At 48.1% G+C, this 18664-nt stretch overlaps 1 protein-coding gene and 1 long non-coding RNA gene across 7 annotated transcripts in view; both read right to left on the bottom strand.

Annotated features, from left to right (window-relative positions):
- Positions 1–18664, bottom strand: part of LOC309646203 — a 441930-nt gene that overhangs the window by 117148 nt on the left and 306118 nt on the right. The gene's annotated exons all lie outside the window — the stretch shown is intronic.
- Positions 8997–18664, bottom strand: part of RALY (RALY heterogeneous nuclear ribonucleoprotein) — an 80569-nt gene continuing 70901 nt past the window's right edge. For 5 of the 6 annotated variants that reach the window (XM_082432234.1, XM_082432231.1, XM_082432230.1 and 2 more), the window contains 8 exons: positions 16727–16991; positions 15548–15620; positions 15312–15359; positions 13101–13270; positions 12279–12392; positions 11876–12072; positions 10565–10613; positions 8997–9358 (listed from right to left, as the gene is read on the bottom strand). In XM_082432234.1, coding sequence (XP_082288360.1) covers positions 10569–10613; positions 11876–12072; positions 12279–12392; positions 13101–13270; positions 15312–15359; positions 15548–15620; positions 16727–16982 — 903 coding nt within the window. In that variant the 5' untranslated portion in view covers positions 16983–16991 and the 3' untranslated portion in view covers positions 8997–9358; positions 10565–10568. The remainder of the gene's footprint in view (positions 9359–10564; positions 10614–11875; positions 12073–12278; positions 12393–13100; positions 13271–15311; positions 15360–15547; positions 15621–16726; positions 16992–18664) is intronic. The other variant, XM_082432235.1, reaches the window with a different exon arrangement.

The following is an 18664-nucleotide window of genomic DNA, read 5'->3' on the forward strand; positions in this document are numbered from 1 at the left end:
ACCGTAAGTAGACACAGCTTCACGTGAGAGGGTGGTTGGAGGATGAGGTCTGGGAGGACAGCTTGTTTTCAGTGTCCAGAGAACGCTTATATAGACTTGAATTCTTTTCATTATGTGAGGATTGTTGCCACTACCTCACTGCTAAGTCCTCCAGCTGTTACTACATAAGGGAATACAAGGTGCTAAGTACCTTTCTTAGCATTTTCTTCCTTATTGGCCACTAAGAGAAGTTTAGAGATAACAGCCTTTGGGTGTGTCTTGTAACTGGCACTCCAAGAAAAACCCCTGTTGGGCTTCTATTGGTGAGGAAGTGGTGTGGCATGTGTAGTAGAGAACTCTTGAGAGTCCAAACCATGATGCTAGAGGAAGCTTTTCTTTTTCCTCCCCAACTTGTGTTCTGGATTTGAAAAGGACCCACCACAAATGCTTTTTCTATTTTCTGTATTAAAGTAGCTTTTGAATGTGATCATGAGAAACCAAGAGGCGATATTACTTGTGTGGTGCTTCTGGGGCTTCCTTCTGGTTCTGCCTTCTGTGGTTTTGGCCGAAAAGGTGTTTCTCCACTGAGCACAGGGGAAAAGATCATCTTACATGTCTGCTGTGATCTGCCTTGCACGCACTTGCCAAGGATAAGGGCATAATGCTGCTCCTCACTTTCTTGTTGCCAGACTATTCCAGGAGCAGTCACTCAGCCTTGAATGTCTTGACTGTGTTGTTTTTAATCACTGTGACCCTTAATTTTAAAGTATAGGCCAAGTGTTGTAAAGCATCTTGGCCAAGAAGCAGTGGAGGGGGCAGAGCATTCCCTCAACCCAGTAGGACCTGAGGGGACTACACACTGGCTGAGCTGCCAGCACTGCCCTAATGAACTCAACTGCTGTTTATGATTTCATCTTCCTTCTTTTGTATCTATATCCACACAATTCCCAATGTCAGATGTTACTGCGTGAATAAAGCAAGGATCAGTGCCTCTTGTGGAATTAGCGCTTTTGTGCGTATATATGTGTGTTTTGTTCATTTCTTTAGTGGGGAGACATGGGACTTTACAGTTTAGTGACAGGCTGGCAATTTCAACTCCAGTTCTTAACTCCATTCTCAAAACAGATTCTCTGGACTGATCCTAACTCTTTGAGATAGTCCAGTTGAGGTATTGTTTGGTTAAAATTGGATTGACTGTAGCAGACCCATTTAAAATGATGGGTTGCCCTAGGTTACCCATTCACGATAGCATCAGCCTCTCTTCTGTCTACTGTATTACCTCATACCAACCACAGCTCAGCTGGAAGGAACCTTTTATGGAGTGACAAAGCAAAGGCCATTGAGAGTTTCTGATCAAGGGCCATGGTTATAAGGGAACCAGACCACCATTTCCAAAGTGTCTTAGGAAGCAGTGTTGAAGAGTGTTCCTAATTATGCTGGGTGCGGGGTGGGATGTCCCATGGTAAAGAAGAGTTTGAGACTAGATAAACATGTTCCGTGACTGCCTAAGTCTTTTGTATGCTGATGTGCATTTTCATAAGCACATAAACATGCAGTTATATCTCTAGTCTTTATAAAACCCTCTTGACTCCATACCTGTCCCCAGCCTCACCTACAAAAAAGCTTAAGCTTTTCCTAAGATCTCCTCCTGGCTCACTCTATACTTCAGAGGTCCCTGCCCACCGCATGTCAACTGTTGTTTCCCCTCAGGCCACTGTAAGTGCTGAGAGCCGGGAGTATGATCGTTCACTGATGTATCCCCATGCCTAGAGCAAGCAGTGCCTAGCTTGTGGGTTGTAAGTGGTAGGAGGTGTTCTAGTATCTGAGTTTCTTTAAGAGGAACATAGACTATGCAGACTTGTAGCCCCTTCTCCCCCCAAACATTTTGCAGGCTAAGTGTTCAGAAAAAATGCTGGGCTGGGCAGCCTGGAAGAAGTACTGCTGTGGTGTGTGAGGCCCCAGTTCTGACCTGGCCTCCCCAATCCAGATTCTTTGCCCTGGCAATACTCAGTTTTCACATTTGAACAGAACATTAGATTTTACAGTGTGTTTTTAGAAGTTGGGCTTTAGAGTATGTGGTATATAGTCTTTTTCTAATTGAGAAGATGAATTTATAATTTCAAAAATTTAATTCCCGTAATCCTATCACCATAGAATCTTTCAGTATCAAGAACATTTTTCCAAGTTAGTATCTTTATAATTTCTAAAACTGCATAAGAGTCTATTCATGTTATGCCATAGTTTATTAAGTCAGTACCCTACTGGTGGGTTTTGCTAATTCTTGAAAATGCTATGAGTGTAGGCTTTGAACAGTCTGGAGTGGCAGTCCTCTACCATTGATTATAGCCTGTATTCTCATCTATAAAATGAGAAAATGCCTACCTCAAAGATGATGAGATAGTGTATGTAAAGTGCTTAACCCAGGTCTGCCTTGCACTATGCACTATCTATCTTCCTTCTGTTGAATACCTACTTCCCTTAGGGTGAATTTCCCTGGTCAGAGGGGAGGAGACTTAATGGCTGATAGTACTTGTAAGCATATCCCTTTTCCCAAAGGGTGGCCCTGCCAAGTGTACAAATCCTGAAGACTATAGGTATTGCTTCTATGTTTATGATGACGGTGGGTTTACTGACCTTGTTAAAGACTGCTGTGCTTGGGGTGGTTGCCTGTCTCAGTGATCCTGATAAACCCTGCCACCCTTGGCCATAGGAGCATCAAACTCTCCCAAGGGTTTGCAACAGAGGCATAGCCCTTCAATCTTTGTCCCATTAATGGTGGTGCTCACCAGAGAAGAAAGGACCAAATACTGGGTCCCCTGTGATTGCCATGAGTCCTGTCCCTTCAAACCTTCCCTAATAGCAGATATTCATGAACCCTTCTAATCACTGCCCCTTGATTTAAGCTTGGCTTCTGTTGTAACACAATATTTGAAGCCACTGGAGAACCAGCTATTCTAAAGGATAAGTACTAATGGACATTCTTATTGAACACCACCATTTTAATGGGCACCTTTTAAAATTATATTCATCAGCTGCAGATTTTCATGAGCTTTTAAATGAGCCAGGAACCAACTTAAAGCCAAAACACTACATGGGAAGTTGGCCAAACCTAATCATATCATGCTGGGCAACATCTGCAGTTTCATAAACTGTTTTGGCCTCTGAGAATTATAACTGCTTCACTTTTCAGTCCCAGATACACCAGTGCACTATGACAGATGCCTCTCATGTGGCCCAGAATCTGGGCTATTCTCCTTTTTTTCGGCTGCACTGCACGGCTTGCAGGATCTTAGTTCCCTGACCAGGGATTGAATGCAGGCCCCAGCAGTGAAAGGGCGGAGTCCTAACCACTGACCACCAGGAAATTCCCTCTGGGCTATTCTTAAATAATCATTTATATAATAAATGGCTAGTACTACCAAAGTCCCTAATTTGTGTGAGGTCCTGTTCTAGGTGCTTATATATATTTATTCATTTAATAAGCACAGCAACCCTTCGAGGTAGGTATACTGTTATCTCCATTTTACAGATGAAATGGAGACTCAGAGGATAAGCAGCTCACCCAAGGAGTCACTTAGTTGGTAAGTGGGGAGTCAGGATGCAGTCCCAGGCACTTGGGCTCCAGACCCTGTTCTCTGCCCTCCAGGAACTTACAGTTTAGTGAAAATGACCGATGACCAAACCAGGTGTAAATATATATAATCTGTAAGAGCTGTAATAAAAGTAGCACACAGGAGGGGCAGTGCTAACTCAGGCCAGGAAGGTGTCTGAGAAGGTGACTTCTGAGCTGAGCTATAAAGGATAAATGAAGGTTAACCAGTGGGAGAAGACAACATTCCAGGTAGAAGCAACCTCATGTGTAAAGGCACAGAAATCAGACAGTTCTTTTCACAATTAGTTCTATGTGGCTTAAGAACAGAGGGCAGACTGGGGGAGGTATTGAGCTAGAGAGAGAAAGGAAGAGGGTCAGATCCTAAAGGGCTTACATGCTATGCTAAGGGGTCTGGAATTTACCCACTGAGCAGTGGATAACTGATTGGTGGTAAAGAGGAAAGACTGATGGGAAGTAAGTGGCAGGAAGGCTAGTTAAGAAGTTGTAAAAGTCTATGTAAGAGATAAAAAGGGCTTAACTATTAAGGCAGTGGGATGAAAAACAGGTTAGAGCAAAGACATACCATGGAAAAGCTAACATGATTTGACAATTAGGAGTGGAAGATGTTGACATGAGCAACGGGGTAGACAAAAATGCCATTCTTCAAGATGCAGGACTCATGAAGATAAAGATGGGGCTGGGCAGGGCTCAACTGAGATCCTTGTGGACATCCAAGTGCAACTATCAGATGGGTATCTGTGTATGTCCCCCGGCACTCCTGGGGAGGATTAAGTTAAGAGTTGGAGATTGTGGAGGCCTGAAAGTGGAGTCTGAAGCCATAGGTTTGGTCAGCCAGGAATTTATACACAAAAATTAAAGCGGATGAAGAGGTGCTGGCATAAGAGGAAGAGTCAGCAAAGGAAATTGAGTATGCAGAGGAGGAGAGCCAGGAGCGACTGTTGTCACAAGAATCGGGAGAGGAATTTCAGAGTCATTTATGACAGGGGCATGTGGTGAGCGACTGCCCAGGTTTGCAACCTGCCTCCACCCCTTCCAAGTGACAAGATTTTGGGCAAATTATTCAACCCAGAGTCTCAGTTTCCCAACCTGTAACAAGGGATGAGTATCTCCAACTCTGGGGGATTGATGTGAGGGTTAAATAAGATAATGCAATCTATGTTAACTCAGCAGAGCACCCAGGAAATGCTAACATATATATGTTAACGTATATATGTTATATGCCTTTCTATAGATTCTGCAGAGGTAGAATATAATTAAGAAGACAAAGGTAGATGCTGGATTGGATTGTTTGTATTTGCTCCATAATTATGTTGTTGACCCAGTCACATGTTCCTTTTTAAAACCCTTATGTGCAAGGATGAATGAGACAGTCTCTCACCTTAGGCAGCTCCCTGTGTGGTCAGGGAGCTGGACGTTAGGGTGTGCAGGGCAGGGCACAGAGGAGACAGACACTGAAGGTGGGGTTTGAGGAATAAGGGGGCTTATTATTAAAAGGGACTGGAGAGTTGAGGGAAAGACGGGGTCCAGGTCAGAAAGTAAGAATGGGTAACCCTGTCAGTTTCTGTTCAGTCTACAGAAGAGCCAAACCCATGCACTTCGCCAAACAAGACCTGGCTGCTGTACTTTTGTGGAAGGACACCCTGATCATCTGGGCTCCCACAGAGGTACACTGAGGTGGAGGTGCAGAGCATGTGTGCACCAGGAGTCCACTGACCAGTCAGAGGAGAGACGTATCCATTCGTTCATACAAGCAGGATGGCTAACTGGGCTGCCCCATGGCCTAGTCACTAAACCAACGCACTCCTCTTGACTGCAGTGACTCACAAGAGTTATTACACCAAAAAAGGCCTCCTTGCTGTTATCTTCCTTTGCCTCACTTTTATAATATTCTATTGACTTTTTCTTTGTGAGCTGCCTGAAGTAACATTTTGAAACAAGGTGAGTATAAAAATAAGTAGGAAAAAAAATAGAACAGGAAATTATGGTCTGTTATTTTTTAAGAGAAAATCACCTGAATCTGGATTAGGTAATAATAAGTGCTCTCATTTAGTAAGTACTGTCATAAAAAGAATGTGTTTTTTTCTTTTTTCAGATGAGGAAGATGAGGCTCACAGAGGTTAAGTGACTTGCCTAAGGTCACACAACAAAAAGTCTAGATAGGAACTCAATTCAACAGAAGGTCTTTACTCCTAACCCAGTCCCCCAAAGTAGAGCAAGCTACTTAACCTTTGAATCTCAGTTTGTGGTCTGGTTATCAACTGATTGATATATAGCAAATCACTCCAAAATTTAGTGGCTTAAAGCAACAACAGTCATTTGATTATTATCACTCATGGTGCTGGGCTTTGACTAGGTCAGCTGGGCAGTTCTTACTCAGCTCTCCAGACAGTGGCTGGGCTGGAGCCATCTTGAAGGCTTCCTCACTCATGTCTGACAGTTGATACTGGCTGTCAGCTGGAACATGTACACATGGCCTCTTCACAGCATGGTGGCTGGGTCCCAACACAGAAGAAGTAGAAACTGCTAGTTCTTAAGAACAGGACTGGGAGACTGGCATAATAGCATCACCATCACTGTATTCTACTGATAAAATAGAGTCCAGATAAAGGGGAGAGGACATAGAGACCACCTGTCAATGGGGCCATGTTCTAGAACATCCACATTTATAAAATCTATAAAATGGTCATAATCACACAATGAAGACCTGTTTTTGTCAGCCCAAGCCCCCTTTCTTGTAGCTGTAGAACTCATATTTTCCATTTGGGGATTTTCTCCTCCCTCCACCCTTCACAGGCCCTGTGGCCATGCTCTGCCACCACTTAGAAGCTGCCTGAGAACACCACCAACAGAAGAAGCAGAGCTGGGGAATAGAGAAAAAGATTCCTGATGGCAGCTCCTGAACCCCCGGGTCCCACTGGGTCTGAAAATCTACCCCTGGGCTTTTAAATTTGTGAAACAGTAAACTTCCTCCTGCTTAAGCAGGTTTAAGTTCAGTTTCTATAACCTGTAACCAAAAGTTCACACTACATCCACCTAAAAGGGTGGTTGTGGAGATTAACTAAGTGTAAAATGTGCCTTTTATACAGCAGATATTCAGGAAGTGGCCACAGGTAGAGGGATTTTGATATGCCCAAAGCCAGTCAATGGCCCAACTGGGATTCAAACCCAGGACACCTGGCTCAGAATCTTTTGCCCTGCTCTACCGTATGTATTTTTGTGGTCTCATCAGATGGCCCACTGCATAGTATATATATTATGGGACAAGATGTAACCTGGCCAGGGTTGGCTAATACCTGACACATACCCATATTTCAATTCCTTGCCCATAAAAAACATGACCAAACTATCATGTTACTATTTCCTAATAATCTAAAAACTGCTCCAAATCTTCAAAAAGCATTCCAGCAGCTGCTACTAAATGTTTTGAATTGGCAAGTGAAATGAGGCCTGAGATAGGTTAAAAACAAATTACGGTCATAATGAGGAATTGGGCTTAGCCATATGACTTGCTTTGGCCAACAGACCCTTAACAAGCATGACACAAGCAAGGAGCTTGAAGAGCACCTGCATATCAGGGCTTACCCTGTCTTGCCTGCTAGATGCTAGGAACATGTGGCCCAGTTGCCCCCACTGCCCAACCACTTGACAAGTGGGTGGTTATCTGAGACCAATCAGCTTCCAGACAATCTGCCAGCTCACTTCAGCCACATGAGAGCCCAGATGAGATAAGCAGAAGAACCACCCAGCTGGTTCACAGCCCAAACTGCCCAGCTACAGAATCAGAAGCTAATAAATGTTCACTAAAGGCACTAAATTTCAGAGTGGTTTGTTATACAACTGAAATCAGGCCCATTTACTATCCCTATCTAGGCCAACCCCTCACACAGATGAGGAAACTGAGACCTGGCAAGGAAAAAGACCTGCCAGGGTCACAAACCTTACTGGCAGTAGTAAAAGGGGGAAAGCATTAGCTCACAATCCAGGAAACCCACTGGCTATGACAGTCCTTCAAGAGGGCTGCTAGGATCACAATCGATACTTAAGATCTTGAAAGTATGTAGAGAATATCAGTGCTTTGGGCAGAATCTGCTATCACATTTCTTCATGATCTCCTTTTGTTTTTCAGAGGTTGGAAAGAAAAATGAAAACTATTGAGCAATGCAATGGGAAGTGTCTTTTCTGGTCCCAGACACAGGGAGGACGGGCAGGTATATGCAGGGTCTTGTGGATCTGAACCTCTTAACTCAAGGGCCCAACTGTGAGCTTTCTTAGGAGCTGAAGTAGTTCAGGGGCTTTTCCGGGGCGCCAGGTTGGGGAATCCCATTTTTACTCTGTCCAGGATATTTCCTGGTGCCAGGGTGATAAGACAGGGCCTCTGGGTAGGGCAGATGCTTCCAACTCTGGAAAGGGTCTTCCCTGCTCTTCTCATGGCCTCTATGCCTGGCATACTAAGGAAGCCCATGGCCCATGCTGTTGTACCTGTACCCCCAGCTCTGAAAAGTGAGTGCCTCAGTAAAGCATACTGAGTAGTCCTTGTAGAGTCTAGAAGTGTTATTACAGTACAATGGGTGCACAGCACTAAGCTCTGGGGACACAGAACACAGTGCCAGCCCTCAGTGTGATATTTACCAGGCACCAAAACCCCTTTGAACTTTGCCCAAGTTCCAGTCCAGGGCAGCAGTTCCCCACCTTGTACAGAGGGGAACATGAAGACCTACCCAGGTGTGCAAGTGGGTCAGCTAGAGCTGGGCTCTGATGTCCTGGGTGCAAGGACAGATTGTAGGTTCAGGGATTGTAGTGGTATGTGCCACCAAGGGCTCTTCAAGGGGATGAGACACTCCCTGTGGACCTAGCCCCTTCCTCTAGACACCCTCTTCAACTCTCCAACTCTCCAGATTGAAGTCTTTTGACCAGTTCCAAGGGGCTACTTTTCACTCCAGGTCTGGGTCTCTGACTGAAGGCCTCAGCCTCTAGCCTCTTTCCCCTTGCTGCCCAAGATCCCTGTGAAAAAACAGTGTCCTAAACCAAGACACAGAAGGGGAGAAAGTGGCGAGTTCTAGAACCATTTTAGAGCTGGGCAACACCAGACTTAGAAACTGAGGCCTGGACCTACCACTGCCTGACCAAGTGGATCAAAATTGCTTGGCACTTCTACCACGAATGCTCTCGTGGGCACTGGCACATCTGACCCTCCCGAACAACCCTACTGGCCATTTTAATCCCCATTTTAGCCATGGAAACTAAGGCCCAGACAGATCAGTTTCAGGCACCCTAGACAATGCTCTCTGGCAGAGAGGAGTGAAGGAGGGAACAGAAGCAGGTGTAGCAGACCTGCCTTCTGGTTGGACAGGAGGGCCAGGGCACCTTCATGAGAAAACGCAAACCATCCCATCTCAGAGCAAACTGGGATCCAATCTCTTTATTGTCAGGGTCCCCTCCCTGTGGGTCCCACCCCCCTCCAAACCTATAGAAAAAACCCCAAGCCTGGGAGTGTCCTGGGGAGGGGAGGCAAGAGTATAGGGAAACTCTGTGCTCTGCCCTCTGGCCTGGGCAGTGCCAACAGGGAGGGAGGGTACATGAGAAGGGGATGCCGATAACTCCACCTGCAGAGAATGTGGCACTGGCTGGGACGCGTGAGGGAGGTGGTGCCTGCTGCCAGCTCTCCTCTGGGACCCGCTGGGGGTGGTTATCCAGGGGTGGGTGCCCAGCTTGAGGCCTGGTACGGTGTACGCCCTTCTCCTGCCGGTGGCCATTGCTCCTGTCAGACTGAGAAAGAGACACAAAAGAGAGACTAAGGCTGAGAGGAAGAGCCCCTTCGTGCTCTTGATAACAGGGGGTGGGAAGAAGAAAGAGTGGAATGGTGTTTGCTGTTTGCAAACAGAGATATGCCTGTGCTCTGGCTCTGGCCTCATAACTTTCTGGCCATGAAACCTTGGGTGAATCTCCCCCTTCCCTAAGCCTCAGTTTCCTCACCTGAGTCCCCAGCACCTCTCCTGCAAACTGGCTTAACAAGGTAAAACTGAGCCTCCCAGGTAAAACAAACCACGAAGATTGCCTAAACTTAAATGTGTGGTGGAGCATCTCATAGCATGAATGTGTCATGCGTACAGACACCTCTGTTGTTTGAGGCCTCCCTCCGCCCAAGCCTTTCTTACTCTGGCAACGGCCCCCAAAGGAATGGGGCTGAGTATGGGCAGAGCTGCTGTGGCCTGGTTTCCCTCCAGGGTGGGGTAGAGCAGGGTGGTAAATACCAACCAGAGAGTGAGCTTTGAGGCCCACACCACTGGGTTCAAATCTAGGCTCCACCAATTACCACCTGGGGATCTTGTGAGATACGTGGTATCTCCCTGCCCCCTTCAGTGCCTCAGTTTCTACATCTGTTACACTGGCACAATCACAACCTTGTAGGGCTGGGGTGCACGGGGCACTTCCTCCAGACAGGGTCAAACCCCAGCCCCTAAGTCTGGCACAATCATCACCCTCTGATGATGCGCAGCTGCCTCTCCCCACCGTGCAGAGCTGGGGCTGCAGCCACAGGAGGCTCCTGGCCACGTCTCACACGCCGAGGACTGCCGGCCTTCTGCGCCTGTGCTAGGGGTGCTCCCTCAGACGCTCCTCCCTCGATCCTCAACAGGCTCAGCTACACGCCACCTCTTCCACCACACGCCTCTCTGAGCCCCTGGCTCTCCAGTCCCTGTCATCCTGCTCACACTGGGTGGTAATAGTTTGTCTTCCTCCACTAGACTCGGAGCTCTTTACAAGTGGAGACAGGCAATGCGGCTCAGAGTATTCTGAGGGAACTCCTGTTGGGCGGACCTGGCTAGCCCATCCACGGCTCCCTGCCCTGCAACGCACCAAGCCCCTACCACAAATGGGCGTGGCAGGATGTCTGGGGACAACAGAGCCTTCATTGCTGGGCACAGCACTACCCTGCCAGGTCTACTCCACCCCTCCCCACCAGGACCCCCGTACCTGCTTACTGCAAGGCCCCATCCTCCGCATCTGTGTCCTGGCTGTGCTCCTGATAGGGAGGGAGACAACAAAGGACCACACATCACTCACTGCAAGCTCTGTCCTACCCTGGGGCCCAGAGCACATATGGAGACCACACTCAGAAAGGGGGAGGGACAGCCAAAGGGAATAACTATGGGACCAGTCTAACTAAAGGCTGGCTTGGGATCCCAACGGTAGTCTGAAGGCCCCTCAGGAGAGAGAAAGGACCAGTCAAGGAAGTTCTAGGTGTGCCAGGGGGCACATTCTGCATAGAAAGACCTTCTTAGGTTGGAGCAGACCGAAAGCCTAATAGACTGGTGAGCTAGCTCCCATCTTAGGAGCATCAAAGCCGTCATTAGGGCCTCTATGGAGACTACTATGCCTGAAAGAGTAAGATGGGGTATCAGGCTAGGTTTAAATAAGAAGAGACAAGCTGGGCATGAGGAAGACCTCCAACTGTTATGGCCATAAGCCCATCTGTCCTCACACCAGAACCCAGCCACGTGGAGAAAATTCACAGACCCGCTAAAGTCCAGGCTCCAATCCTGGCTCAACCCTAATTAGCTACAACGCCCTGGGCAAGCTACTTGACTCCTCTTGAGTCTCAGTTTCTTCATGGTGTAAAATGTGACAAGAGTAATACTTTGCAGAGTTCAGGGCTGCTGTTAAGGTTAAATAAAGTTAAAAAGCGTGAACTACAGGGCCTGGTGCTCAGTGTTAGGTAACTGAGTACGAGGCACACAACAGACATCTTACGGACTCAGAATCTGGTCTACTTTCCCACTTAATATGAGCTCCTTGCCTCAATTTGAAGAATTCCAATAACAAACAGAGAGCTCACTCCCTCTTGAGACAGCCTGTTTTCATTCTGAGGCAACAATGGCTTTTAGAAAATCCTCAGGTGGAGTAGATACCCACACTCCCTGTGGCTTCCCCAGGCAATCCCCCTCGTGCTCCCTGGAACCCTGCAGACCGTGTGTGTTTCCTTGAGTCCGTGACTCTTCCCTTCTCCGACTCATGTGGAAGACAGAGTCTAGAATGGGCCTTAGGCTAGAGAGAGGTCTGCCCCAGTCCTCAGTGGGATTTCTGACTGGCAGCTGAAATAGCTAAGTACTCCCTGTTCGTTCCCCCCTCTTCCTCACAGGACTAGAATCCCTGGGAAGGAAGGAGGGAGCTCATAGGGCAGCCAACCGGCTCAGAGGTTCCCCCTCCCCCTGCAGCCCTCCTGCAACCAAGGGTGCAAAGTCCAGTCCCAGTCCCAATTCCCCCTGCGCCCCCGCATGCCCTCACCAGCTCTTCCTCGCTGTGTGTTAGCAGCCCCTCCTCATCACCGTCGTCTCGAGCCTGTGCTTCTCCCTGGGGCGTGCCTGCCTCAGAAGCTGTGTCCTCTTGGGGGGCCGGTGGCCGGCTGCCGCCACCACTACTGCCACTGCCACTGCCGATGCCGATGCCACTGCCACTGCCGCTCTCGCCCTTCTTTTTGCCATCTTCAGGTGGAAGCGGGGAACGAGGGGAATAAAAATCAACCTGGGGCAGCTGCCCAGGGTAGCACCTTAGCGGAAGCTAGGCCTCAGCACAGTGGGTCCAGATGGGATTGGAGGCCACAGTCCCTCTCTGCCCCATGCACTGTCCTCCCCACACTCTGCCCTGTGCCCCTGGCCACTGATCTGGGCAGGGACCCTTGGAAGCTGACCTGGATTGGCCTTCTGCTCCTCGGCAATCTGCTCCAAGCGACCCAGCAAGGCATCGATGTTGGACTTGATCTGGGTCAGCTCTGTCTTGATGGTCTGCAGCTCACTGCTCTTTACTGAGAGTGGAGGGAGTACAGGGATGTCACCTAAGGGCTGGGAGCTTGACACTAACACAAGACCCTAGCCCTATTCTGTCAACTAGGAAGACAGGCCAGTGGCAGAAACTATCCTTGTCCACGGTCTTTTTCTGGCCAGGGAAAAGGCCAGAGCTGCCTGTGGCTTCCCCCTGAGACTTCCTGGAGGCCCTTCTGAACCTGGATCTCCCCCACCATCCCCGACCCCTCCAACTCTGAAAGGGACTGGGGATGGATAAAAATGGAGGTGTGTGGTGTGTACCTCTGTGTGCACCTGAGCAAGCATGTGACTTTGCTTATGTTAGAGAGTGGTATCTGTCTTTCAAGGTGTGTAAATGTGTTTTACAATCAGATTTCCTGAGTGCCTGACCACGTGTGCACACCAGAATGAATGTGGAGTAGCGAGGCTGTGTGGACCTGTCCTTGTGCTTACTAAAGGAAAGATGACACCATTTCCTCACTGGGCTCCATGTCACAGCACTGGACTCTGTGCCTAACCCAAGACCCTCCTCCACAAATGTCGGTCTTTCCTCTTAGAAATGCATGAAAATACTCACTTGGTTGTATTAGAGCTGCAGAACTGTGGGAGATTTGTTCCTTTATCTATTTTCCAATGTAAAAAAATGTGATTCTATTATTTTGCTAATGACAAAAATAAAAATTACCTAGGAAGAAGATATAGTCACTCACACTTGATCTTGGCTGAGCCGGTGGTGGTGATGGCTGTGGAACGGGCAAAGAGCTTGACAGGTATGGTGGTTTTGACACGTCGGACCAAGGGGACTGTGACCCGGGGTCGCTTCACAGGGACTGCCCTGGGCACTGGCACTGGTGACAGGCGGCCCCGATAGTCGAAGAGCCTGTGAGAGCAAATGGGCCAGAGGCTGCAGCATGGCCTGTGGCCACCAGGGGGCACTGTGACCCTAGAGCAACACATGTAGGGCTGGTGAAGGGCTGGGTAGCCTGCACTCCATACCTCATCCTTCCCAGTTATAGTCCTGAGGGTGAAGAGGAAGGGCTTTCTGGACCTCAGTGACCTTACGACATCCACCTTTCCTACCATTCAAGCTGGGTAGGAGCAGGGGAGGTGACAGGTGGTAATGGTTACCACCATTCAATGGTTAGCCCCATTCAACAGAGGAGCAAACTGACAGCCCCAGAAAGGAGACTTCCCTAGATCACCCTGACACCCAGTCCTGTTCTATTACCTGACCTACTTCTGCTTAGTCAACTGTACCCCAAGCTCTGGTCAGAGTTTGCAAATCTCCCTAAAGCAGTACAAATCCCCAGCCGGAAACAGAGAGGTGAGGGAGTGAGAGTCAATCCCTAAGCCTGCCTAAGCCTCAGTTTTCCCATCTGCCTAGTGAGGATGGCTACCCCGAACTCTGTGCCCCCCACATCCCCCAAGGCTGCTGTGAGGGTAGAGCGTGAGAGAACTTGGTTAAAAACACACGTTAGAAGGTGTGATAGGTGAAGGGCCAGGGTACCGAGACCCTCAACTCAGGGGCCTATGACCTCAGAGGCATGAGGCTGGAGTCCAAGCCCCTTTCCTCATTCTGGGCCCCCAGTCACCCCATCCTTCTCACTCGACTTTGGAGATGGAGGGGCAGGGGGCCCAGTGGAGTATCAAGGTTAGGCAGCTCGGTCAGACCCTCTATACCAGACAGTATGCTGCACCCCCGACGCCATCACCCAGCCCTTTCCAGGAGGGCTTCTCTTCCTGATCAGGCAGAAACTCAGTAAGCCAAGTAGGGGTTTCTCCCACCGCTGCTGCTGCTACCACCTTTCTGCACGGAACAGCAGCCACAGGGGTATACTATGGGATCACTTTCCTGATGACAGCCAGGTAACCTGCCATCACTAGGCAATTCAATGCCCCATGCCTTGGTACTCCTTTGTTTAGGGAGCCCCTGCCCTAGGGTGGTGATGGCTGGAGATGGAGAGTCTCTGGGAATGGACCCAGTCCCAGACCCTGCATTTCTGCCCCTAAGGGGAGGGGGCGGCTCTGGCCTTGGTCAGAATCACTGAACCACAGAATCCCAGAACTGGAAGAGCCCTGAGGGATCACTTGGTGCAAGCCCATTTCAGACTGGGAGGAGATTTGCCCAAAGTTGTGTAATCTATTCAGTGGCAGAGCTGAGATTAGCACCCAGGTCTTCTGACTCCCAGGCTAGGGCACTTTCCACTACATTGCACTGTCGCCTGAAACCACTCACAGGTGAGAAAACTGAGGCTCAGAGAGGTCTGCTCTTCCTGGACAGCCTGGGGCAGGCTGAGAGGGAGGGAGGGAGGGAGAGAAGCAGGAAGGAGGAGAAGCTTGGGCCAGCCCCCACCATGATTTCCACAAGAATGTGGCTGGTGCCATGGACGCTGGGGTCTGGGTAGGCTTGGGGGTGGGCCACAGCCTACCAGGGACTAATTCAGACCTCCAAAGGACTGCTGGCCTCTTGGCTATAAATATAAGGCTAAGAAGCTCAGACTGAGCTCTGAGGTTCCTTCAGCTGGCTGGACACCTCAGAGAGGTAAGGAAACTGAACAGAAGCGTGAGGGCTCAAATTCCCTGCACCTGGCCCTGCACCTGTTTTGTATTCCAACTTGCTACATTTATAGGTCCCCTGGCTGTCCAGTCCCATTGAGTCCCACCCCAGGATTAGGAGGGAGAGGGGCAGTCAGAGAGTTGGGAGACAGTGTGGGCTGGGGAGAGCTCTGGCCTGGGCACCTATAGAACTGGACCCTAGTCCCAGCTCTGCCACTAACTTGCAGAGCAGCCTTGGGCAGATGCCTGTCCACAACTCTGGGCTTCAGTTCCCACTTGGAGGACTGAGTGGGCTGCACCAGCAATCTCTCAGGACGCTTCCAGCTTGGCTGTTTCATGCCTGGGCACGCCCCTCCCCCGCTCACCTGTCGTAGAAGTCGTCCCGGTAGTAATCATAGTCAAAGCTGTAGCCACTGGGGAAACAAAGGGGAGAGGGCCGGGGCTTAGAGACGGCCACTCAGCCCACTCTTCGCAGGCCCTCATCTCCAAACACCTCCCCAAATTCTAGGCTTGGCATACCGTCACCACCAGTGTTCACTCCCTCTGTGGAAAGAGGAACCAATCCCACCCAGAGACAGACAAACAAGACAGAGCGCCCCACCTGTATATGGCAGATGCTGCTCTCTTTAGCCCCTTGGGTCTGTTGGGCTTTGGCTCTCCAGCCATGTTGATGTCTGTATGGAGGGAGGAGGGAGAGTCAGATGCTGACAGGATATCAGCACCCATACACATATCACCCTCATGCACGTGTGCAGCAATTTATGTGTTTACATGAGATACACATGGACTTCACTCACTAACATGGACAACAGAGGTCTTCACAAATTAGACTCATACCCACACATCACATGCATATAGTTGTTTATATATTCATATACATTCAGATACATGCATGCATGCTCACAATCACACACACACATGCCACGTACATCAAATTATATGCTTTCTCAAGTACACTCACATAAACACATACATCAGACACACACCCTCACACATACGTTCACATATCCAGGAAATAAGATCACACACTCTCAACTACACTCAGAAGTGGCTCCAACATCCTATACTTAACTGCCCATATGCAAATGAGCCAATGCACATTTACACAAACCTTCTACCAAACATCTTTATGCCTAGAGCAGAGTTCAGCAAATGTTAGGACCTCAATAAATATTTGGTAAATGAATACACGAATATCTGCTTACACACTCAAGTATATTCTGATACACACATAACTCTACATATATACATAGTAAAAGTAAGGTATGTGTCCACATATTCTCCACATGTTCAGTTACATCCACATACCACATATTCAGGAATACATATCCTTCTCAAACATACACAAATACACCGAAGTATGTGAACATATACAAACACTATACAGGCTCCAAGGTAGGCCTCCAGCACGGCCACATCTCATGTACGTAACACCGAGACCAAGAGCACCTGCTTCACCTTATGCTCCCAGCCCCTCCTCCTGGCTCTCAGAAAGGGTTCTAACCTAAGCCAAATGCAGCCCAGTGTAAGAGGCTGTGCTAGTCCACTCTGTTCCCTTTCTCTGGGGAATCTGCATTTTAACTGGAACCCTTACACTGTGAAAGCAGGGACAGAACAGAAGTGTTTTCCTGAAACTTCTAAAATTTTCCCATACAGGCACTGATCTTATAGTGGGTGACAGCTGGAGAAGACAGAAAAGAGGATAAGAGGGAAGCTAAAGAATGCAGGTCAGCACCTGCCCAGGAGAAATCCAGGGGCAGGGCCATGGAGAGATGCTTACCCAGGGTCTGCCCAGCCAGCACCCGCCCATTCTCTCCCAGCACAGCTGCCCGGGCATGGCGCTCATTGGCATACTGGACAAAGGCATAGCCCTTGTGCACAGAACAGCCGGCCACACGGCCATACTTGGAGAAGATGGTCTCCACATCAGACTTCTTCACCACAGCTGTGTTGAGGTTTCCGATGAAAACCCGAGAGTTGATGGATTTGGGGTCATTCTTGTTGGTTACGTTGCTTGTCTGGATCTTCAAGGACATGGTGGCCACCTGAAGAAAGAAAGCCACTGTAAGGCTGGGAACCCGGATTGGGCTCAAGGGCTGCCCATGGCCCACAACCTGACTAAACTGGATTGCTTTGTGCCTTCCTACACACACGCCCCTACAGCATCCAGCCTCCCCATTTTTGTTCATTTCACTGGCTGCTCACCTCATATAGGTGCTTTACATATGTTCCGTCATTTGGTACTGACATGATAAGCAGAATTAGGACATTTTATAAGGGAGGAAATGCAAAGTCAGAGGTCACAATGCTAGTGAATAACAGGACAGGGATTTGAACCCTGGTCTGCTTGACTCAATTCTTCTCTTTTAATTGAGGTTACACATTGGTTTATAACATTACATAAGTTTCATATTGACTCCAGTTCTTTCAAATCCACTCTTTCTTTAATGTTCATCTCAAATGCTACCCCTTGCAGGATCTAAACTTGAAGATCTTCCACAGCTTTTCTTCTGTTCCTTCAATGTAGAACCATGGTAAAGAGGTCACATGGTAAATGCAAGTAATGTTTGCTCTAAAACAACATCATATTAAGAAAACTGCTCAGTCTGATCCAGACATGGACCATGGCTGTCTTTATTAGAACCAGCCATTTCGAAAAAAGTGAGCTAAACCTCACTGAGCACTCACTGTGAGCTAAGGGTGGCATGCGATATTGAATAATTCCAAGACTCCATGAGTTCGACAGATGAGTGGATAAATTAGACGTGGCTCATATGGATATTCAATATGGATATATCAATATTCAATGGAATATTACTCAGCCATAAAAAGGAACGAAATTGAGTTATTTGTAGTGAGGTGGATGGACCTACAGTCTCTCATACAGAGTGAAGTAAGTCAGAAAGAGAAAAACAAATACTGTATGCTAATGCATATATATGGAATCTAGAAAAATGGTACTGATAAACCTAGTGGCAAGGCAGGAATAAAGATGCAGACTTAAGAGAATGGACTTGAGGACACAGTGGGGAAGGGGAGGCTGGGACGAAGTGAGAGAGTAGCACTAACATACATACACTACCAAATGTAAAATAGATAGCTAGTGGGGAGCTGCTGCATAGCACAGGGAGATCAGCTCGGTGCTCTGTGATGACCTAGAGGGAGGGGAGATGGGGATATATGTATACTTATAGCTGATTTACCTTGTTGTACAGCAGAAACTAACACAACATTGTAAAGCAATTATATGCCAATAAAGATGTAAAAAAAAAAAAAAAAAGACTCCATGAGTGTTATCATTATCCTTCATACTTTACCAAAACCAGACTCCAACAAGTTCATTAACTTGCCAGGAACAGGCATTCAAACCCAGGTCTTTGGTCCCTAAAGCCCATTTCTATCAAATTTATCACTCTCCTTCCCAGAGCTAAACCCACTTTAAATACAGTTGACCCTTGAACAACACAGGTTTCAACTGCATGGGTCCACTTTTATGCAAATACTTTTCAACAGTAAATACAATACTGCATGGTTCCCATGGTTGGTTGAATCCACGGATGCTGAAGAACTGTGGATGTGGAGGGGGCTGACTGTAAGTTATACACGAATTAACCCCTGCATTGTTCAAGGGTCAACTGTACTACAGTAAGTCAGCATATTTATCTGAGAATTTTTTTTAATAAATTAATTTTTTAGAGTTATCCATTTTACACTTACT

Source organism: Balaenoptera physalus (assembly GCF_965194825.1).
Source record: "Balaenoptera physalus genome assembly, chromosome: 16".
NCBI classification, from domain to species: Eukaryota; Metazoa; Chordata; class Mammalia; order Artiodactyla; family Balaenopteridae; genus Balaenoptera; species Balaenoptera physalus.